This window comes from Myxocyprinus asiaticus, chromosome 3, assembly GCF_019703515.2.
Source record: "Myxocyprinus asiaticus isolate MX2 ecotype Aquarium Trade chromosome 3, UBuf_Myxa_2, whole genome shotgun sequence".
Taxonomy (NCBI): Eukaryota; Metazoa; Chordata; class Actinopteri; order Cypriniformes; family Catostomidae; genus Myxocyprinus; species Myxocyprinus asiaticus.
The window spans coordinates 11,468,402-11,486,975 of NC_059346.1; the positions used below are offsets into that span (position 1 = coordinate 11,468,402).

At 38.2% G+C, this 18,574-nt stretch overlaps 1 protein-coding gene across 1 annotated transcript in view; it reads right to left on the reverse strand.

Annotated features, from left to right (window-relative positions):
- Positions 1-18,574, reverse strand: part of susd2 (sushi domain containing 2) — a 37,799-nt gene that overhangs the window by 18,820 nt on the left and 405 nt on the right. The window contains exons 2-13 of the mRNA XM_051671208.1: positions 18,205-18,403; positions 16,562-16,710; positions 14,855-15,022; positions 13,349-13,523; positions 12,744-12,945; positions 12,010-12,095; positions 9,518-9,786; positions 9,201-9,344; positions 8,964-9,122; positions 8,480-8,728; positions 5,718-5,996; positions 5,317-5,493 (exon numbers count right to left, since the gene is read on the reverse strand). Of these exons, the coding sequence (XP_051527168.1) occupies positions 5,317-5,493; positions 5,718-5,996; positions 8,480-8,728; positions 8,964-9,122; positions 9,201-9,344; positions 9,518-9,786; positions 12,010-12,095; positions 12,744-12,945; positions 13,349-13,523; positions 14,855-15,022; positions 16,562-16,710; positions 18,205-18,403 (2,256 nt within the window). The remainder of the gene's footprint in view (positions 1-5,316; positions 5,494-5,717; positions 5,997-8,479; positions 8,729-8,963; positions 9,123-9,200; positions 9,345-9,517; positions 9,787-12,009; positions 12,096-12,743; positions 12,946-13,348; positions 13,524-14,854; positions 15,023-16,561; positions 16,711-18,204; positions 18,404-18,574) is intronic.

Sequence of the window (18,574 nt, forward strand, 5' to 3'; positions counted from 1 at the left end):
GGTTACTGTAGTAAAACCATTGTTAATTTTCATAAAGGAATGTAACCCTAACTAAACATATAACTATCAGGTGAGAACTGATTGTCAAATTAAATAAAATCATCAGTTACCTGTATATATCTATAAGTATTTTGATAAAACTTTACAATAAGGTTCCATCTGTTAACATTAGTTAACAACATTAGTTAACATGAACTAACAATGAACATTATTAATCTTGGTTAATGTTAATTTCAAAATATAGTTATACATTTTTTAAAATCAAAAGTTGTATATGTTAACATTATTATGAACTTACAATGAACAATTGTATTTTTATTAACTAGCATTAACAAAGAGTAACAAATGCTGTAAAAATATACTGTTCGTTTCCTGATACCTAAGTCATTAACTACTTTTTTTTTTTTTTTAAGAGTAGCTTGCCTGTTGTTTAACTACTGTAAGCTATGAGTAGCTTGCATCTTGGGTAGCTACAGTTTCAAAGTAGCTCAAAGAGAAAAGAGAGCGACAGTTAGGGAGAGAGAGAGGGAAAGAGGAAAGAAAGATGGGTAAAGAGAGAGACATGTAAAGAGGAGAGAGCACGAGACAGGTAGGGAGAGAGAGAGAGAAAAGTAAAGCATTCAGTGCCAAAGGTTTGATCAGACCCTGGGCTGGCACATTACCCACCTGGCTAATCTCTGCAGTGTGAGTGGTAGTGTTATCTGTGAGTTCCCATATATATATATATATATATATATATATATATATATATATATATATATATATATATATATATATATAAAGGAAAACACTTCCCTGCAATTTCCTTATGGTAAATAATTAGCTTTTTAGCCTCTAGACGGTGGCAAGTGAACGATAATGCAGTAATGGTTATGTAATAAGAAAATTGCTCTTTCAGCACCAACTGTACACAAGCCATGCATGCTTATGTAACTGTGTGCGAGTTTAATGAAAAAACTTTGTACAGAAAGTTTCAGATAACAGCAAACACCTGTGTGTTAAAAAACAAATCCAAGTTACCACATTTACACACAAATGTTTATGGGGAAAATGAAGAAAAATTTGAATAGATTTGGGTATTTATTTAAAACAAAAACATGCCTTATAGCTGTTGTCTGTCTTTTGTACAGAGCCCCTTTGTGGACAGGGCAGGAATTTTATTTCTGAAATTTACAGGATTTACAGAAGTTTTGCGTGCCCTCACAATAGTTTTGTGCTCCCTCACAATAAATTTACCATGGTTTTACTACAGTTAATTATGACAACCATAGTGCTGCTGCAGGAATACAAAAACTATGGTAATACAAATCATAATTTTGGTTATTATGGTTTACTACAAATACCAACTTTGGTTTCTGCCAAAAATAAAATAAACAGATAAAAAACATGGTTAGCCTACAACAGTCATGGTAACTACAATATTACTATAGTAAAATAATGATTTCCACCACAAACTATGGTTACTACAGTCTAAAATATGAATATAGTAAAACCATAGTAAAATAGTTAAACTATTAGTTAAACTATGTTTTTTGTATAATAAAACCATAATAACCGCAAATGTGTTTATTTCTTTCTTTCTTTGGCATCTTAACATTAAAAAACAAAGCAAGAACACAAAAATAGAAAAGAGATATGCAGGAGAGTTTAGAAACCCTAATGGGCTTATTTTAATATATATATATATATATATATATATATATATATATACACACAGTACTGTGCAAAATTTTTAGGCACTGGTGAAAAGTGTTGCATAGTGAGGATGTCAAAATAATGACATAAATAGTTTTCATTTATCACTTAATGTCATACAAAGTCTAGTAAACATAAAAAATCTAAATCAATATTCGGTGTGACCACCTTTGCATTTAAAACAGCCCCAATTCTCCTAGGTACACCTGGACACAGTTTTTCTTGGTTGTTGGCAGATAGGATGTTCCAAGCTTCTTGGAGAATTCACCACAGTTCTTCTATTTATTTAGGCTGTCTCAATTGCTTCTGTCTCTTTATGTAATCTCAGACTGACACGATTTTCAGTGGGGGGCTCTATGGGGGCAATGCCATCTGTTGCAGGGCACCCTGTTCTTCTATTCTAATCTTTTCTATTTGCAAAAGTAATGTTTGGGAGTCTAACATTTATATTTCCTATTGACACACTAAAGCTGAAGATATAAATAACCATCTTAAGACAAATGCTTTTGTTAAACATCTTATGTGCCTAAGACTTTTGCACAGTACTGTATATAGACCGGCTGGTTTAATTTCTGTAACTGTTGATCTCCTGGGATTTTCACACACAACAGTCTCTAGAATTTACTCCAAATGGTGCCAAAAACAAAAAAACATCCAGTGTGCGGCAGTTCTGTGGATGGCAATGCCTTGTTGATGAGAGAGGTCAGCAGAGAATGGCCAGACTGGTTCGAACTAACAAAGTCTACGGTAACTCAGATAACCGCTCTGTACAATTGTGGTGAGAAGAATATCATCTCAGAATGCTATTCTGAGATGCGGGTTGGTGCTGTTTTGGCAGCATGAAGGGGACCTACACAATATTAGGCAGGTGGTTTTAAAGTTGTGGCTGATCGGTGTATATAAAAGAAAGAAAAGTAAAACAAACAAAAAAATAAATATAAACAACAAAAATAAAAATAAAAGTAAAAATAAGTAAAATAGAAAAGACATAGACATACAATTTAAAGGAAATAACTTAAGCAACATAAGCAGGAATATAGAGAGTTTTTTGAGAATCAAATTATGATTTTTACTACCAGAGTTTTCATTTTCCTGTATTATTACTATGGTTTTACTACAATTAACATGGTTAAAATATGTTTACTGTAGTAAAACCATGGTAAATGTATTGCGAGGGAATGCAAAACTATAAAAAAAAAAAATTAAAAAATCCTGCCCTGTCCTCTAAGGGGCTCTGTACTTTTGCATTTCAAACAGAGCAAAAAAGATGTTAAAATTTTTATATGGCTTTCCTCGGGTTATGAGCAAAATAAATAAGAATACACTGTCCTGTTTTGTTCTACAAAAAAAATGACAAGCAGTCATACCTCAAATATGAATTTTGAAACTTTCAAATGCAAGTTGCTAACAAGTTGCTACATAAAGGAGTACAAGGGTTGCCTCATTCATCAAGTTCATATCCTGGTGGTAGTATTTAGCAACTGGTAATCAACTCAAGTAAAAAATAAAAAAAAAACTCATAAGATTCAAAAATAGTCATTTGCGGTAAGGCTGTGTAAAATGTATGTTGCAGAACAAAATGTTTCAAGTAATTTTAACCACAGGTCTTATTTTACTCATAAATCATAAACCATTGGAAATTTCCATGGCTCAAAAATGCAAATTCTCTTCCCTGTTGTAGTAGGACTACAAATTCAACAGGTCTTTTCATCAGCAAGTAACACACAGTATTTGCAAGAACTTTTACTACCAGCTAATAAAAAAAGGCTAAGTGAAACACCCTGATCAATATCAAGTTTGACAAACTGTGTGCTGCAAACCATCAACTAAACACTGCCACTCACACATTTATTTATTTTAGTGTTCATTTGGACGATTTTCACTGCGAAATACCCACTATGTTCACAATTACGTGTTTTTAGTAAATAAATATAATCCAGATATGGCTCATAGGCCTGATGTTTTCGGTAAAGCTTGGCTGTTGCTTTGTTTTTGCGCTCCGGTTACCAAACTAACCCCCCAAAAAGGACAGCGAGGCATCGGGGAATGAATTCTCAGCAGCTGCAGCACAGATAAGCGATTCATGTGTTTGATGGAGAAACTCCAGATCAGATTCTAAACAGATCCATCCTGTAGATGCGTATCGAGAGGAAGTATGCGGTTCCGCTCTAATGAGAGTGAGGGGTCAAGAGTTAACAAGCACAAGTACATCCAGGTTTGTCTGTATGACTGCTGGTGTCTCTGTCTTTGTGCTGGACTGTCAATCCACATGACTGATGGCTCAATGGGTTCTGTGAGCATCTGCTTGTCTTTTACGAGTAGAAGCATTATGTCCCATTCAACTTGGTTTATTAACAAAAATTAAATATTACATCAGAATTTTAAACCGGGTCCCCTTGCATGCTAAACAAAAAGTGTCCCACTTGACTAACAGGACTTACTGTATGTAAGGAGCACTTAACAATGTGTCTGAAGAGGATCAGTGCATGTTCAAGACTTCGACTGTTTGGTTTACATGTGTGAGATCATTCATTCTTAAATGGAATAAACAAGAAAAAGTACAAACTTCACTGAATCATTCACAGCCTTCAGCAATTACAAGATGTAGATGTAAACTTACAAAGGGAAACACTGCTACCTAGTGGCAGTTCCTTATTGAATCGTTGCACAAGGACTGCATACATTTATTTACATTTATGCATTTGACACTTTAGTCCAAAGTGACTTACAGTGCATTCAAGCAAGTATAGTACATTATAGTAAATATTTGTTATCAGTATGTGCATTCTTTGGGAGTCAAACCCATGGCCTTGGTGTTGTTAGTGCTATTTTCTGACCGTTAAAGGGATAGTTCACCACAAAATAAAAATTCTGTCACCATTTACTCACTCTCATGTTGTATGCAGCTTGTATGACTTTCTTTCTTCTGTGGAACTCAAAAGGAGATGTTAGGCAGAATGTTCACTCTCAGTCCCCATTCACTTTTATTGTATGGGAAAAAGTTGCAATAAAAGTTGCAATGAATGTGAATGGTGACTGAGGCTGTAATTCTGCTTAACATGTTGTGGCAGAGCGGAGGGCAGGGCCGGGTCGTGATTCCGCACACCCGGCCCCTATTAAGGCTGATTAAGCCCGAGAGGGGAGGAGGGGCTCCTAATGAGTGGTCAGGGGCAGAGGAGACCCCTACCAGCCGCTGAAACGCGGCAGGGTGTGAGACCACCGACAGCGAGCGGGGCATTCCGTCCGCCGGGGGCTCCCTGGCCTGAAAGAACGAGGGAGGAATGTGGCAGGGCGGAGGGTGGGGCCGGGTCGTGATTCTGCACACCCAGCCCCTAATAAGGCTAATTAAGCCCGAGAGGGATAAGGCCGACCGGAGACGGCAGTGCGACAGAGAGAGAGTTATGGACAGCTGTCCGACACCTGTGTGTGTATTTGTCTTTTTGGTTAAGTTTATCATTAAATTATCAATATTGTCAAGCCAGTTCTCGCCTCCTCCTTTACACTGAACTGTGTTACACATGTCCTATTGTGTTCCATGAAAAAAAAGCAATACAAGTTTGGAACTACATTAAAATTTTGGGTAAACTTTCCCTTTACGTGTATTTTTCCAATTTTACCTACCCTTCACACAGTGTGTATCCTGTCCAGACCACTTGCCGTCCCCCTGACAGGTGCGTTCTTGGGACCCATAGAGATGGTATCCATTGTTACATGAGAACTTGACAGTCGCGTTCTCTAGGTAAAAGGTTCCTTCCTTCTGACCATGGTAAGGTGGAGACAACCAGCCACACGACTGCACTGAAATCAAAAAGTCACAAGCATTTCAAATCCATGAAAAATATCTCATATGGATTATAGTCTCATCACAATTATGATTATATAATGCTGAAAATTCCATGGTCAAAGATTACATTTATAGTAGTGTGCCTAATCTGCATGTGATGCTGTTTAAAGTTCAACAAACAGCTAATTGCCAATGTGATACACCAGTTGTTCTCAAATGATCTTTAGAAGACCCTTACCAAGTTTCAGAGCTTTCTTGGTGGATGTGTGACTCCGGTACAACAGCAGTGTGCTATTGCCTTGTTCCAGACTGCGCATACTCAGCGAATCGTATTTACAGAACTGCTCCCCCTCTCCTGAACACATCTTCAGCGTTGCCTCCAGCAATGGATCCTCTGGGTCCTCAGTCACAGAAAAGTTTGGGATAAAAGATGGATCGTGCTTCAGCGCATAGTAATATTCATTAAGGAGGTGCGTTGAGTCATATGTAAACAGTGAAGTTTCATTCGTAATGGCCCCTGTTGAGGAAAAACACATAGGGTCTTAAAGATTTTACAGAACATTTCCACTGAATTCCCAAGTTCTTACCCACTTTCTAATGAGGACGCACAGCAAGATCTTCGAGTAAAGCCATGTGTGCTCAAAACCAGTTGAAATACAAGAAACACCTATTACAAAGGCCTAGATAAAGCTATAACACACATAATTTGTATTTATGATGTGCCTTCCACAGAGGCCCTTTTGCGCTTAAGACAGCAGGACTCTACAACAACAGAATGTAGGGATCTTGAGAAGATCAAACTTCATTTAACTTTACACAGTGTCCTAAAACACAGTGCTTTTGACTAGAGAAACTGAAAATTAGAAAGAACTGATGCACACAAAAGCATCTGTCTGATGCATGATATGGAAATAAAACAAACAATGTCTTGACTTTTAAAACTACTTAATGTATTGTCTAAATGCTTGTCTGTTGCCACGATATACTGTGTACATGCACTCACCGGCCACTTTATTAGTTAAGCCTGTACATCTATTTATTCATGCGATTATCTAATCAGCCTATCGTGTGGCAGCAGTGTAATATATAAAATCATGCAGATATGGGTCAGGAGATTCAGTTAATGTTCACATCAACCATCAGAATGGGGAAAAATGTGATCTCAGTGATTTCGACCGTGGCATGATTGTTCGTGGCAGATGGGCTGGTTTGAGTATTTCTGTAACTGCTGATCTCCTGGGATTTTCACGTGCAACCCTAGAGTGAATAGAGTATGGTGTAAAAAACAAAAAACAACCAGTGAGCGGCAGTTCTGTGGATGAAAATGCCTTGTTGATGACAGAGTTCAACGGAGAATGGCCAGACTGGTTCGAGCTGACAGAAGGCTACCGTAACTCAGATAACCCCCCCCTGTACAATTGTAGTGAGCAGAATAGTATCTCAGAATGTACAACATGTCGAACCTTGAGGCAGATGGCCTACAACAGCAAAAGACCACATTGGGTTCCACTTCTGTCAGCCAAGAACAGAAAACTGAGGCTGCAGTGGGCCTACCATTTGTGTACCTCAGCAGAAATCCAGATTTATCAGACCAGGCAATGTTTTTCCAATCGTCTACTGTCCAGTTTTGGTGAGCTTGTGCTCACTGCAGCCTCAGTTATCTGTTCTAGCCTGACAGTAGTGGTACCCGGAGAGGTGTTCTGCTGCTGTAGCCCATCCGCCTCAATGCTTGAAGTGTTGTGTGTTCAGAAATGCTTTTCTGCATAGCACTGTTGTAACGTGTGTTTATTTGGGTTACTGTCACCTTCCTGACCTCTGTCATTAGCAAGCCATTTTCGCCCACAGAACTGCCACTCGCTGGATGTTTTTTTGTTTTTAAACCACAGTAATGAGGAGTCAACCATGGTCTTACCTGTGCTTATATGGCATTACACTAGGAGTGAAGTAAAGTGATGTTAAGTGGAGTAGGAGCAGAGTGAAGAAGGAGTGAAGTGAAGTAGAAGTGAAGTGACGTAAAGTAAAGTGGAGCTGTAGTAAAGTGAAGTGAAGTAGGATTGAAGTGGAGTGGAGTAAAAGTGAAACGGAAATGTAGTTAAGAGAAGTGATGTAAGAGCGAAGTGAAATGAAGTGAAGTAGGAGTGAAGTGAAGAAAGAATTAAGTAGAAGTAGAGTAGGAGCAAAGAGAAGTGAACTAGGAGTGAAGTAAAGGAGTAGTGAAGTGAAGAAGTGAAGAGGAGTTGGAGCGAAGAGAAGTGAAGTAGGAGTGAAGTAGGATTGAAGTGAAAGTAGGTGTGAAGTGAAGTAGAATTGAAGTGAACTAGGAGCAAAGTGAAGTGAAATGAAGCGAAGTGAAGTAGGAGAGAAATGAAGTAATGTGAAGTGGAGTAGGAGTGAAGAGAAGTAGGATTGAAGTCAAGTAGGAGTGAAGTAGAAATGAAGCAGGATTGAAGTGAAGTAGGAGCGAGGTGAAGTGAAATGAAGCGAAGTGAAGTAGGAGAGAATTGAAGTGATGTGAAGTGGAGGAGAAGTGAAGAAAAGTAGGACTGAAGTCAAGTAGGAGTGAAGAAGAAGTGAAGTAGGACTGAAGAAGTAGGAGCAAGGTGAAGTGAAATGAAGTGAAGTGAAGTAGGAGAGAACTGAAGTGATGTGAAGTGGAGTAGGAGTGAAGTGCCGTTAAGTGGAGTAGGAGCAAAGTGAAGTAGAAGTGAAGTGAAGTAGGATTGAAGTGAAGTGAAATGAAGCGAAGTGAAGTAGGAGAGAACTGAAGTGATGTTAAGTGGAGAAGGAGCAAAGTGAAGTAAAAGTGAAGTGAAGAAAGAGTGAAGTAAAAGTGGAGTAGGAGTGAAGTGAAGCAGAAGTGAAGTGAAGTAGAAGTGAAGTGGTGTAGAAGCAAAGAGAAGTGAAGTAGGAGTGAAATTAAGTAGGACTGAAGGACAGTAGGAGTGAAGTGAAGTAGGATTGAAGTGAAGTGAAGCAGGAGTGAAGTGAAGTGGTACTCACAGCCAGCACTATAGGTGAATATGTCCTGTGCACTGCTGTTTGGAGGAATGATCACACCATTACTAGAGGTGAAATCATCTTCAGGGTCATCATTCATTATACCAAGCAGCCCTTGAGTGTTGTTGTGAAAGTCTTGGGGCAGTAGAACGGTAAGGCTCATGACCCCTCCAACTCCCCTGACCTCTACTCCTGCCCCCGATGGAAACATCACCGTCACATTAGTGGGTTTAGGGGAAAAAATAAAAACACCTGGAAAAGACAAAGAACACAGATATTCTAAAACTTACAGGGTTGAAACAGATGTACCGCATACACAAGCAAGTAATACAACAATACAATAGCCTTCCTGTAATTATTGAGAACTGTCTATCCATGAAATTAGTCTGCAAATCATCATTGATTCCTTTGGATTAAACGAACATCAGTGGGCCAAACAAATTAAAGATTACATTATCTGTGTAAAATAAAAAGGTCCCGGTCTTACCTTTCAGGTCTATCCATTTTTGCTCAGAGAAAGAAAGCACCTCTTGGTTCATTAACACCTGTAGATGTTCAGACTGGTCTGCAAGACGTACCTCAATGACATCAGAGTCTTTCTCTCTCATGGCGACTGAACAGAGCCGGGTTGCCATAGCAACAGAACCTGAAGAAACATGTTTGTTAGAGTTCAAATAAGAGTTCCTGATTCAATACATTCTCAATATGAAATGTTACAACTCACCGTTCTCGAATTTCATTGGCTCAGTCCTGCCTTGCACAGACAGCTGATAGGTTGAGGACTGCACAAGATGGTACTCTCCTTTCCCATTGAAGGTGAAAGTCACACCATCAAAAGTCATGAAGTGGGGGTCACCGAGAACAGCAGCTGATGAAAAAAGGGAAAAAAGGATCACACTATAAACTAGTGTTTCTACAAGAATCTTCACGAAGTTTGCTGTGAACCAATTATTAGGTTCACAGCGAACTTAATAATATATTGTGATCTTTATCAGTTGTACTGTATATGAATCAGTGATTTATGATAGATATTTTCTTTACCTGCTCTAGGAGGACGATACATTCTGCAGTCACTGGATGGTCGGTGAGTGAAGTAGTACTCACAGTTATCTGACCACAGGCAGCAGTAGTAGAAACTGATCACGTCATACTTCCAGTGTGAGAATCCTGGAACTCTAGGGGGTTTTCTGTACGGTGGCGCCCCCCAGTCATGCCCTCGATCTGGGGTGCTGCCACCAATAGAGTCCCCTGTTAGCACTTGAGCTCCAGTGCTGTCATAACAACACTGCTGACCGGCACCATACTGAGGACTGCAGGAAAAAAGATAGCTTCAATTCTGTTTTCAGTTATCCTCTTCAACTCTGCGGACCCGCCGGTGGGTCCAAAAGGGAGCTCTATGTCGTGAAAAACATTTACATTTAAAATGTTCAATTCTCCGAATAAATAAGTCAGGCATATGTGGTGCCGTTTGAAAGTTTAGAATCTGAACTTTTCATAGATAACCATCACTTCTGCATTTATGTTACATAAAATAAAAAATAAGGCCTTAAAACATTTGCGTAGCAAATCAGAGCCACCAAGAGGTCATGTAGTAGAAATATTAAAATTAATATACAGTTCTATCAAATAGAACTTAAATAGACAAATCATATATCAAATGGAAGCTCTCATTCAGGAAAAAATGCAGGCGGCAACTAAAAAATGCACCTGGGTTGAAGAGGTTAAGAAACTAACAGTATGTTTATCAGTTGAATTTCTGTTATATTACTAAATACACACACACACACACACACACAAGGAAATATCCTAAATAAGTTCATAAAACATATTTTACATAAACAAAAAATGGGTATTAGTTTTATTACTATTTATTTTGTATTAAATGTTTTTTTAATAAATGTATAAATTTACAATAAATGTATATCTATTTATATAATATTTTACATACTCTCTAATGTTTAATTTGTGCTTTATCCCCACAGGCAGCTTCGATATCAGTGTAACACAGTATAATATTCAAATTAGCGATAGACCGATATATTGGGCAGGCAGATATCTAGCCAAATTATCTGCATATTTGAAATTATCTTTCGAGAACTGTACCACATTTGTGGTATATTCCGCATAATGTCAGTTCCAAAATCTACTGACAGCCTTGTCAATGGATAGTGCACATTTTAGTTTTTTTTTTGTTTGTTTTGTTTTTTAGTTTTTCATATGTTTTGGTTAATTTTGAGTAAATATAAAAAATAAAATAAAAAATAAGTTTTCACTTAAATTCAGCGGCTTTGTCTACATCCTATTTGCCATCATTAAATTGTATTACATATACTGGTATTATTGTCACGGTCCTGTCACTCTGTCAGTCTGGGTTTTTATGTGACAGGACCATGACATCATTGTCCTATGTCTGTCTTGTGTTTCGTTGTCTGTCTTCGTGTGAGCGCATGGCTTCAGTTTTTATTTCCCTGTCGTACGCTCTTCTGTCTGTCTTGTTTCATGTCCGGAGCATAGTGTCTGGATCCTGACTTCCCTGTCTGGTTCAGTTTCGGTGTCGGGGTCCGGACACTCATGCTCCATGTTCTGTCTGTTATTGACATGAGTGCACTGCACTTATGTCTTCTTGGCAGCATGCACTCGTGTCAATAGTTTATGTCTGTCACTCGTGAACATGGGTGTGCCTCGTGTTGCACTGTGTGCCCGGGTTGCGAGCTGTCTTCACGTTGCGCTGAGGTTCGGTCACTTCGGTCTGAGGTGTCGGGTTTGTGTGTGGCCGAACTCTCGCACAGGTGTCTTGTCTCATTTTGTCACCTGTTGCGTGCATCCCGTGGCATTTGCCTCATGCTATATGCTCAGGCTTTGTCTCATGTGGGAATGCGTGGCATTACTTTGTTTGGCGTTGCTACGCATTCTCTCGTCTTGTCTGTCAGTTGGCATGAGTGTATACTGCCCTATTGTCTTGACTATGTGCGCTCATGCCATTTGGGTGTTTGTGTCTTGTGAGAGCATGTGGCTTTGTTTTTGCTTCTGTGTTGCCGCATGTCTCTCAGTCTCACGTCATACCTGGCCTCCTTGTTTTCCCATTATTAGTTAATCTGTCTCACCTGCCCTGCATTTAACCTGTTTGATTTCTCTCCCTATTTTAGTCTCCTCGTGTGTGCTGTTCAGTGCCAGTTCATCTTGTTTCGCATCTCATGTTGGTCCTGTTCCCTTTACCTGATCTGGTCTGTCCGTTCCAGTCGGTCCTGGTCCCTATTTGTCAGCCCCAGCCCCCCTTCAGTCAGCTCTGCCTTGGACTTTGTGTTTTTCCCGTATGGGGTAGTTTGTGTTGTTTTTTTGTTTATTTTTATAAGAATAAATTCCCTTTATTATACTCTGTGTTTGGGTCCTGAGCCTCTGTTGATTCTCTGCAAAACCCTGACAATTATATCAGCCATCAGCCACCCTGCCCTCTAGATCTCCATATTGCCATCAGCCTTTAAAAACCCATATCGGTCAATCACTAAAGAAAATTCTTATGATTGATATCTTACCTGCCCTGTATGGCTCTGACACAGTGGATGGCACCTGGATGGTAGATGCAGAAACTGCCTGAATCCATATCACATCCATAATCAGTCTGAAATGTGAACACACAACTGCAGTATTTCTTGCATAAGAGACTTTGTTAAATGTAACTTTATCACATTAAAGTCTGTGACTGGTTGAGGTATTCAACATTCTTTTTTTTTTCTTCAAATTTTTATCCCCTTTTCTCCCCAGTTTGAAATGCCCAATTCCCACTACTTAGTAGGTCCTCGTGGTGCCGCGGTTACTCACCTCAATCCGGGTGGCTGAGGACAAGTCTCAGTTGCCTCTGCTTCTGAGACCGTCAATCTGCGCATCTTATCACGTGGCTTGTTGTGCATGACACTGCGGAGACTCACAGCATGTGGAGGCTCATGCTACTCTCCGCGATCCACGCACAATTTACCATGCACCCCATTGAGAGTGAGAACCACTAATCATGACCACGAGGAGGTTACCACTTGTAATTCTACCCTCCCTAGCAACCGGGCCAATTTGGTTGCTTAGGAGACCTGGCTGGAGTCACTAAGCACACCCTGGATTCGAACTCGCGACTCCAGGAGTGGCAGTCAGCGTCAATACTCGCTGAGCTACCCAGGCCCGGTATTCAACATTCCTGAATAACTATGATGTCACTACTAGCAGCACAGAGTAAACTGTGGTGTCCAATAGCGAGTGAACAATGCAGATCTGTGCATACATGGAATCTTCCAGTGTCAGCGCGAGCCTGGGCCAGCGTGCAGGGGCAATCAATGATCTCCGTCTGGAAGCTGGGCATTGCTTTCTCCTCTTTATCCCAAATGAGACACTTAAACTGGGCCCAGCTTTCTGAGTCCTTTTGGAACGCCTCCTCTAGATGCCAGGCCACTGCATGTGCTTCACTCCACATGGCATTCACATCCCTGCACATAAAAACAACATCTTACCAGTTGCTCACACTGCTACTTGAATCCCAATATTTAATCATGTACATTGCCACATTGTACAATGTGTCCCTATTATGCAGCTACACTACCAGTCATATGTTTGGACACACTTTACTAAATTTACTGTATATTTAATTATTTTAACAACTTTTTGATCTAAAGACTTAAATGCTTTAAACATGTTTTGTAGACAAATGTGAATTTTACCTATGTATGATCTGCCCAGAGTGTGCAGAGCTGTAAACTAGGCAAATATTGGCTACTTTAAAGAACCGATTATATGTGATTGTTTTGAAGCCAAGCTAAGCAAAAAACAAAAAACACAAAACAAAACAACAAAAACAAGTGTATACTGTATAACTTCAATGTGCATTCTTACCAAGCTCCGTCTGGTTTGGTGCTCGGGCTGACCCGCATGCTACCCAAGTCCCAGAGTGAATATGGCTTTTCTGCAGGCTTCGGGGTGAAACTGAAAATGCCATTGTTGAGCACATCTCTGCCCACAGTGTACAGATACTTCCACTCTCCCTTCCAGTTATCAGAATATGCCTCTCCTGTTATCATCATCATCATAATAATTGTTTATATACAGTATCTCTTGTTTGCACTTTCTATACATTAGTGTGTGTACTATTAATATTTTAGTCACCATGATTAAAAAACAACAACAACAAAACAAAATTGGATTGGGTGAATCCAACAAAACATGTCAGGGACATCTCTATGGTCCAAAAATATACATTTTCCTTATGCAAAATATAATTTTCATTTTTTTATTCATTTAATTTTGGGGTGAAATATGACCCGGGCACATTCTTGACAGGCTATGAGAAATTGTGATATAATGGTTCCTAATTTTACCATACTGATACAGTATATATATATAGTACTGTGCAAAAGTCTTAGGCACATAAGATGTTTCACAAAAGCATTTGTCTTAAGATGGTTATTTATATCTTCAGCTTTAGTGTGTCAATAGGAAATATAAATGGTAGACTCGCAAACATTACTTTTGCAAATAGAAAAGATTAGAATAGAAGAACAGGGAGCCCTGCAACAGATGTCATGGCCCCCACAAAGCCCCCCACTGAACATCGTGTAAGTCTGAGATTACATAAAGAGACAGAAGCAATTGAGACAGCCTAAATAGACAGAAGAACTGTGGCGAATTCTCCAAGAAGCTTGGAACATCCTATCCACCAACAACCAAGAAAAACTGTGTCCAGGTGTACCTAGGAGAATTGGGGCTGTTTTAAAAGCAAAGGTGGTCACACCGAATATTGATTTAGCTTTTTTATGTTTACTGGACTTTGTATGACATTAAGTGATAAATGAAAACTATTTATGTCATTATTTTTGAAGACATCCTCACTAAACTTTTGCACAGTACTTTATGTATACATGGATATGATATACAGTATGTAAAATACATGTAAACCACACATGTTATTTCTGGGCTATTAAGAATTTATGCTGTTTCAAAAACAGGTTATACCTTGTAACACAATTGCAGAAAAAAAGTATCTTTTTAGAGGAAATAATACCTTTTTCAGATACACTATATTTTATACACCCATTTTAGCAGATCAGTTGTACATTATTAGCGGATTATTGGCGACCTTACACAGTTCAAATGTGTAAAAAGTATTTGACAGCTTTTAGTGTAATTTGACAGCCCTTTCTTTGCTTATTTTCAAACACCAAGTAGAACAAACCAAAATAGTATGTTTTTACTAGCCATTTTACCAGCTTAGAAAATATCCTATTAAATTACATACAAGAAACAGGGCAATTTGAGCTCAATACAGACCCTTAATTACTAACAACCCATGTGTTATTCGTTTTAACAGATCACTTTGACTTACTCAGTTGTAAGTCTACTCACCAGTCTCATTGTAACCCCACAGCTCGATGTTCAATCTCTCTGCTTTTATTAGAGATGAATTCCATAACATCCATAAATCCCCGCTGACGTTAGGAGTGCCATAGTACTGCCACTGTGTGTCGTTGCCCAGAATTATCTTGTAAGCAGGGCCCAGCTTACTGTGATGGACTGATTAATCAAAGAATCAATCAACATGATATTACTAAAAGAAACATGCTATATTTAAAGACAAAAATATTACCATGAACTCAAGTTAGATACGTCAAACATGCTTTGGGAGGTCTGACTACCATATCTAATCAGCATGTTATGAAATAAACCATATAACTACCTCATATCGGCCAAGGACAGCAGTTTTAAATAATATTAAAGGAATGTTCCAGGTTCAAAACAAGTTCAGCTCTTTGGACAGCATCTGTGGCATGCTGTTGATAACAACAGACAATAATTTTGACTTTTTCTTTAGTCTGGGAAAACAAATGAATATAGTGTTTAAAGTAATGCAATTACAATAGAAGTCTATGGGGGAAGGGATTCGGGAGGGATTAAAAGTAGATATGTTCAGTTTGTATTTTTGCTATTAATATTTTGCTTATATTAAATTGTTTTGTAAAAAAAATGTGTATGTTATTCGAGCTGTAAAGTTACTGACAACTGATCTTCTAATCATGCGTTACCGACGTAATTTCAGTGGGTGAATATTTTCTCTATGTAAACATTATGTCACTTTCTTGCATATATAATGCAAAAGTTAATGGGTTTTCTGGCTTTAAATAGTCATGACATGAGTTAAAAAAATTAGGTATCACTTTATAATTATAACTATAGTCACACAAGTCTTATGTTGGCACGCAAAGCCATGAGGCTACACCTTCAAAACAGTATTTTAAGATTTATCCCAGTATAATGGATCAATCAGTATAGTTGTACTTGCAATTTTTGCTTGTTTCTACAAACTGAGAGATGAGTAGAAATATTTTTCTATGGCAATCAACAGCATGTAATAGATGCTGTCTAAAGAGCATTAAGTCAAGATGAAAGGAGTTCGTATCCCATTTAACTTCCGTAATGTGACATTTTTGTGAAACAGGATTTTCAAAAAGTGTTGGGCGGGACTTAATTGTGTTTATCTGGAACTGATTGGAACATGACCAGAGGGTGGAGGGGAGGGGTTTAAAAAAAAAAAAGAGCACTTAGTGGTGTTAGTAAAAAATAAAAAAGCTGTTTCAGATGCTGAGCAGTAAATACATTTATGATGACAGATTAGAAAATAGATAATTTCGGAATAACATGCACAGATGAATCATACACACTAAAGGCCAAAGTATACTTAGCGCATCCGCATTGCGGATCGCTCCGCACACAGTATGCGTGATGTAAATTTCATCACAATCCAGACCGTACGGCCTGACCGGACAGATTTTCTCGACTTGCGGACGTGGTCGCGCATCGTCAAACGTATTCGTATTCGCTCATGGTCAGAAGAATATACTCACAAAGGCAACATGGTCGACTAGGTGCGAGCCGATCCAGAACGCTCAAAAATGAAGTATACCTGGGCCTTACGGCATGTGTTTTAAGAAATGTGTTTTTATGTTGACTTAAACTGGAAAAGTCCTTGAAGTGTGAAAAAAAAAAAAAAGACGCTAGACAAAGCTGCTGCATGAACCAGGTCCTTCGTTATATAGTTCTATATCTGAAGCTCACCTGTGAGCCATCTCCCTGCTCTGTCATAGTTGACTCCATCTGTAGTGACATCAAAAGGGATCCAGCCCGACTCATACAGCATAGGAGAGATACAGTGACCCTCGCCGTTCACATCCACATAGCCCTCGGTCAAAATCTCTGACTTGAACCTGTGACAGAAACATCTGTTCAGCACTGTACTATATCTGCGGAACTGATTACATTTTAAAGACTTTTTTTTCCTTAGCAATTTCTTTTTTATCTCAAGGTCACTGTTGAACCAAATAAATATTTTGAACTCAATAAACTCGGTGTCCTTGCAGATGTAATAAAAATGCAAGAATCAACTGCCTGTAATGCTTTGGATCCAACTTTCAGTTAAAATCCATTAATACCAGAACAATTAAGGACTATGTAGTAGAACCTTGCATTTTAGCATGCTGTTCATACTTAGTAACTTTAATTGGGTAGTTATCAAATAATATGGACATTCATTCAGCTTTCCACCAAAATAAAAGCTTGATTTGAATGGACCATGAAAACAACAAACAAACATACAAATAACAGAAATATATTTGGATTGTATAATAATGTAATATTCACTGCAGTAATAGTACTAGTAATAGTTATAATAATAATAACAACTAGATTAGTAAAGTTTGTCAAGACAAACTTTGATGTTGGCATGAAAAAGCCTAGCGTTAACAGCTTGATGTTTGAAGGTTTTACAGTCCAACAATAAACAGAACAATAGAAGGATAGAAGGATAGATAGATAGATAGATAGATAGATAGATAGACAGACACATAGATAGGCATGTCACAATACACATATAATTTGATAGAAAAGCCCCCTGTGAACAAGCTGAGGTGACTGTAGCAAGGAAAAAAACTCCTTTCAATATTATTTAGTGGTGAAAAATAAAAACTCGAGAGGAACCTGGCTAACCTTCTAAGGGACTGATGTTGATTTCCTAGATTGATTTGGCAAAGAGAAATAATGTTTCCCATCACCATAATGTGAAAAAATTTCAATTATAATATTGATACTTGGCCTGCAATTATCGATACAATATCACAAGGAAAAATATCACGATATACAGATATTCCGATATTTTTCCCACCTCTGCTTCAAAAGCAATTTAATAGGTGTGGGTGAAAAACAGATCAATATTTAAGTCCTTTTTTGCTATAAATTCTCCTCCCTCCCCAGTAGGTGGCAATATGCACGAAGAATGTGAATCGCCTAAAACAAAACAAAAATGTGAAAGTGAAAGCGTATATTTATAGTAATAATAATAATAGTAATAAAATATAAAAAGACTTCAATATTGATCTGTTTATCACCCATACCTATCATATCACTTCTGAAAACATGGATTAAACCACTGGAGACATATGGATAGCTTTTATGCGGACTTTATGCTTCATAATTTTGTTACCCATTCACTTGCATTATATGGACCTACAGAGAAGAGATATCCTTCTAAAAATCTTCTAAACATTTTCATTTTTGAGTGAACTATCCCTTTAAGAAAAAAATGGCAAAGGCAACCTCAAAAAATTTGTGATTATAATTTTAGTAATAAATACCGCTAAATAAATCACACAGAGATCAATATTCTTCTATATGCTTCAGGGAATGTTAACAGGTTTGTGTCTTACCTACAAGTGAGGTTAATGTTCTGCTCAAATGTGACGTTAAGAATTTTAAAGTCAGTTCCTCCCAGTAAAGATCCGGAGTGTGGTTCAATGTCAAGGCAAAACTGTTTATAATCTGCGCAGCATTCCTTCAGAGATTCACATGTTGCATGACAGGAGCATTTGTCAAATTTCTCACCGCAGCTCCTGGCACATGACTGCGCTGAGACGAGGAGAAAGAACACATATTGCTGCAATTTATGACATTATATTCATAAAGAATATTAATGAATAAACATTGCAGTTAATAATATCAGGCATACACACACACATCTATACAGAGTACAGAGGGTTTCTTCAATGCCAAATAAGATATACAACATTTGACTACTGA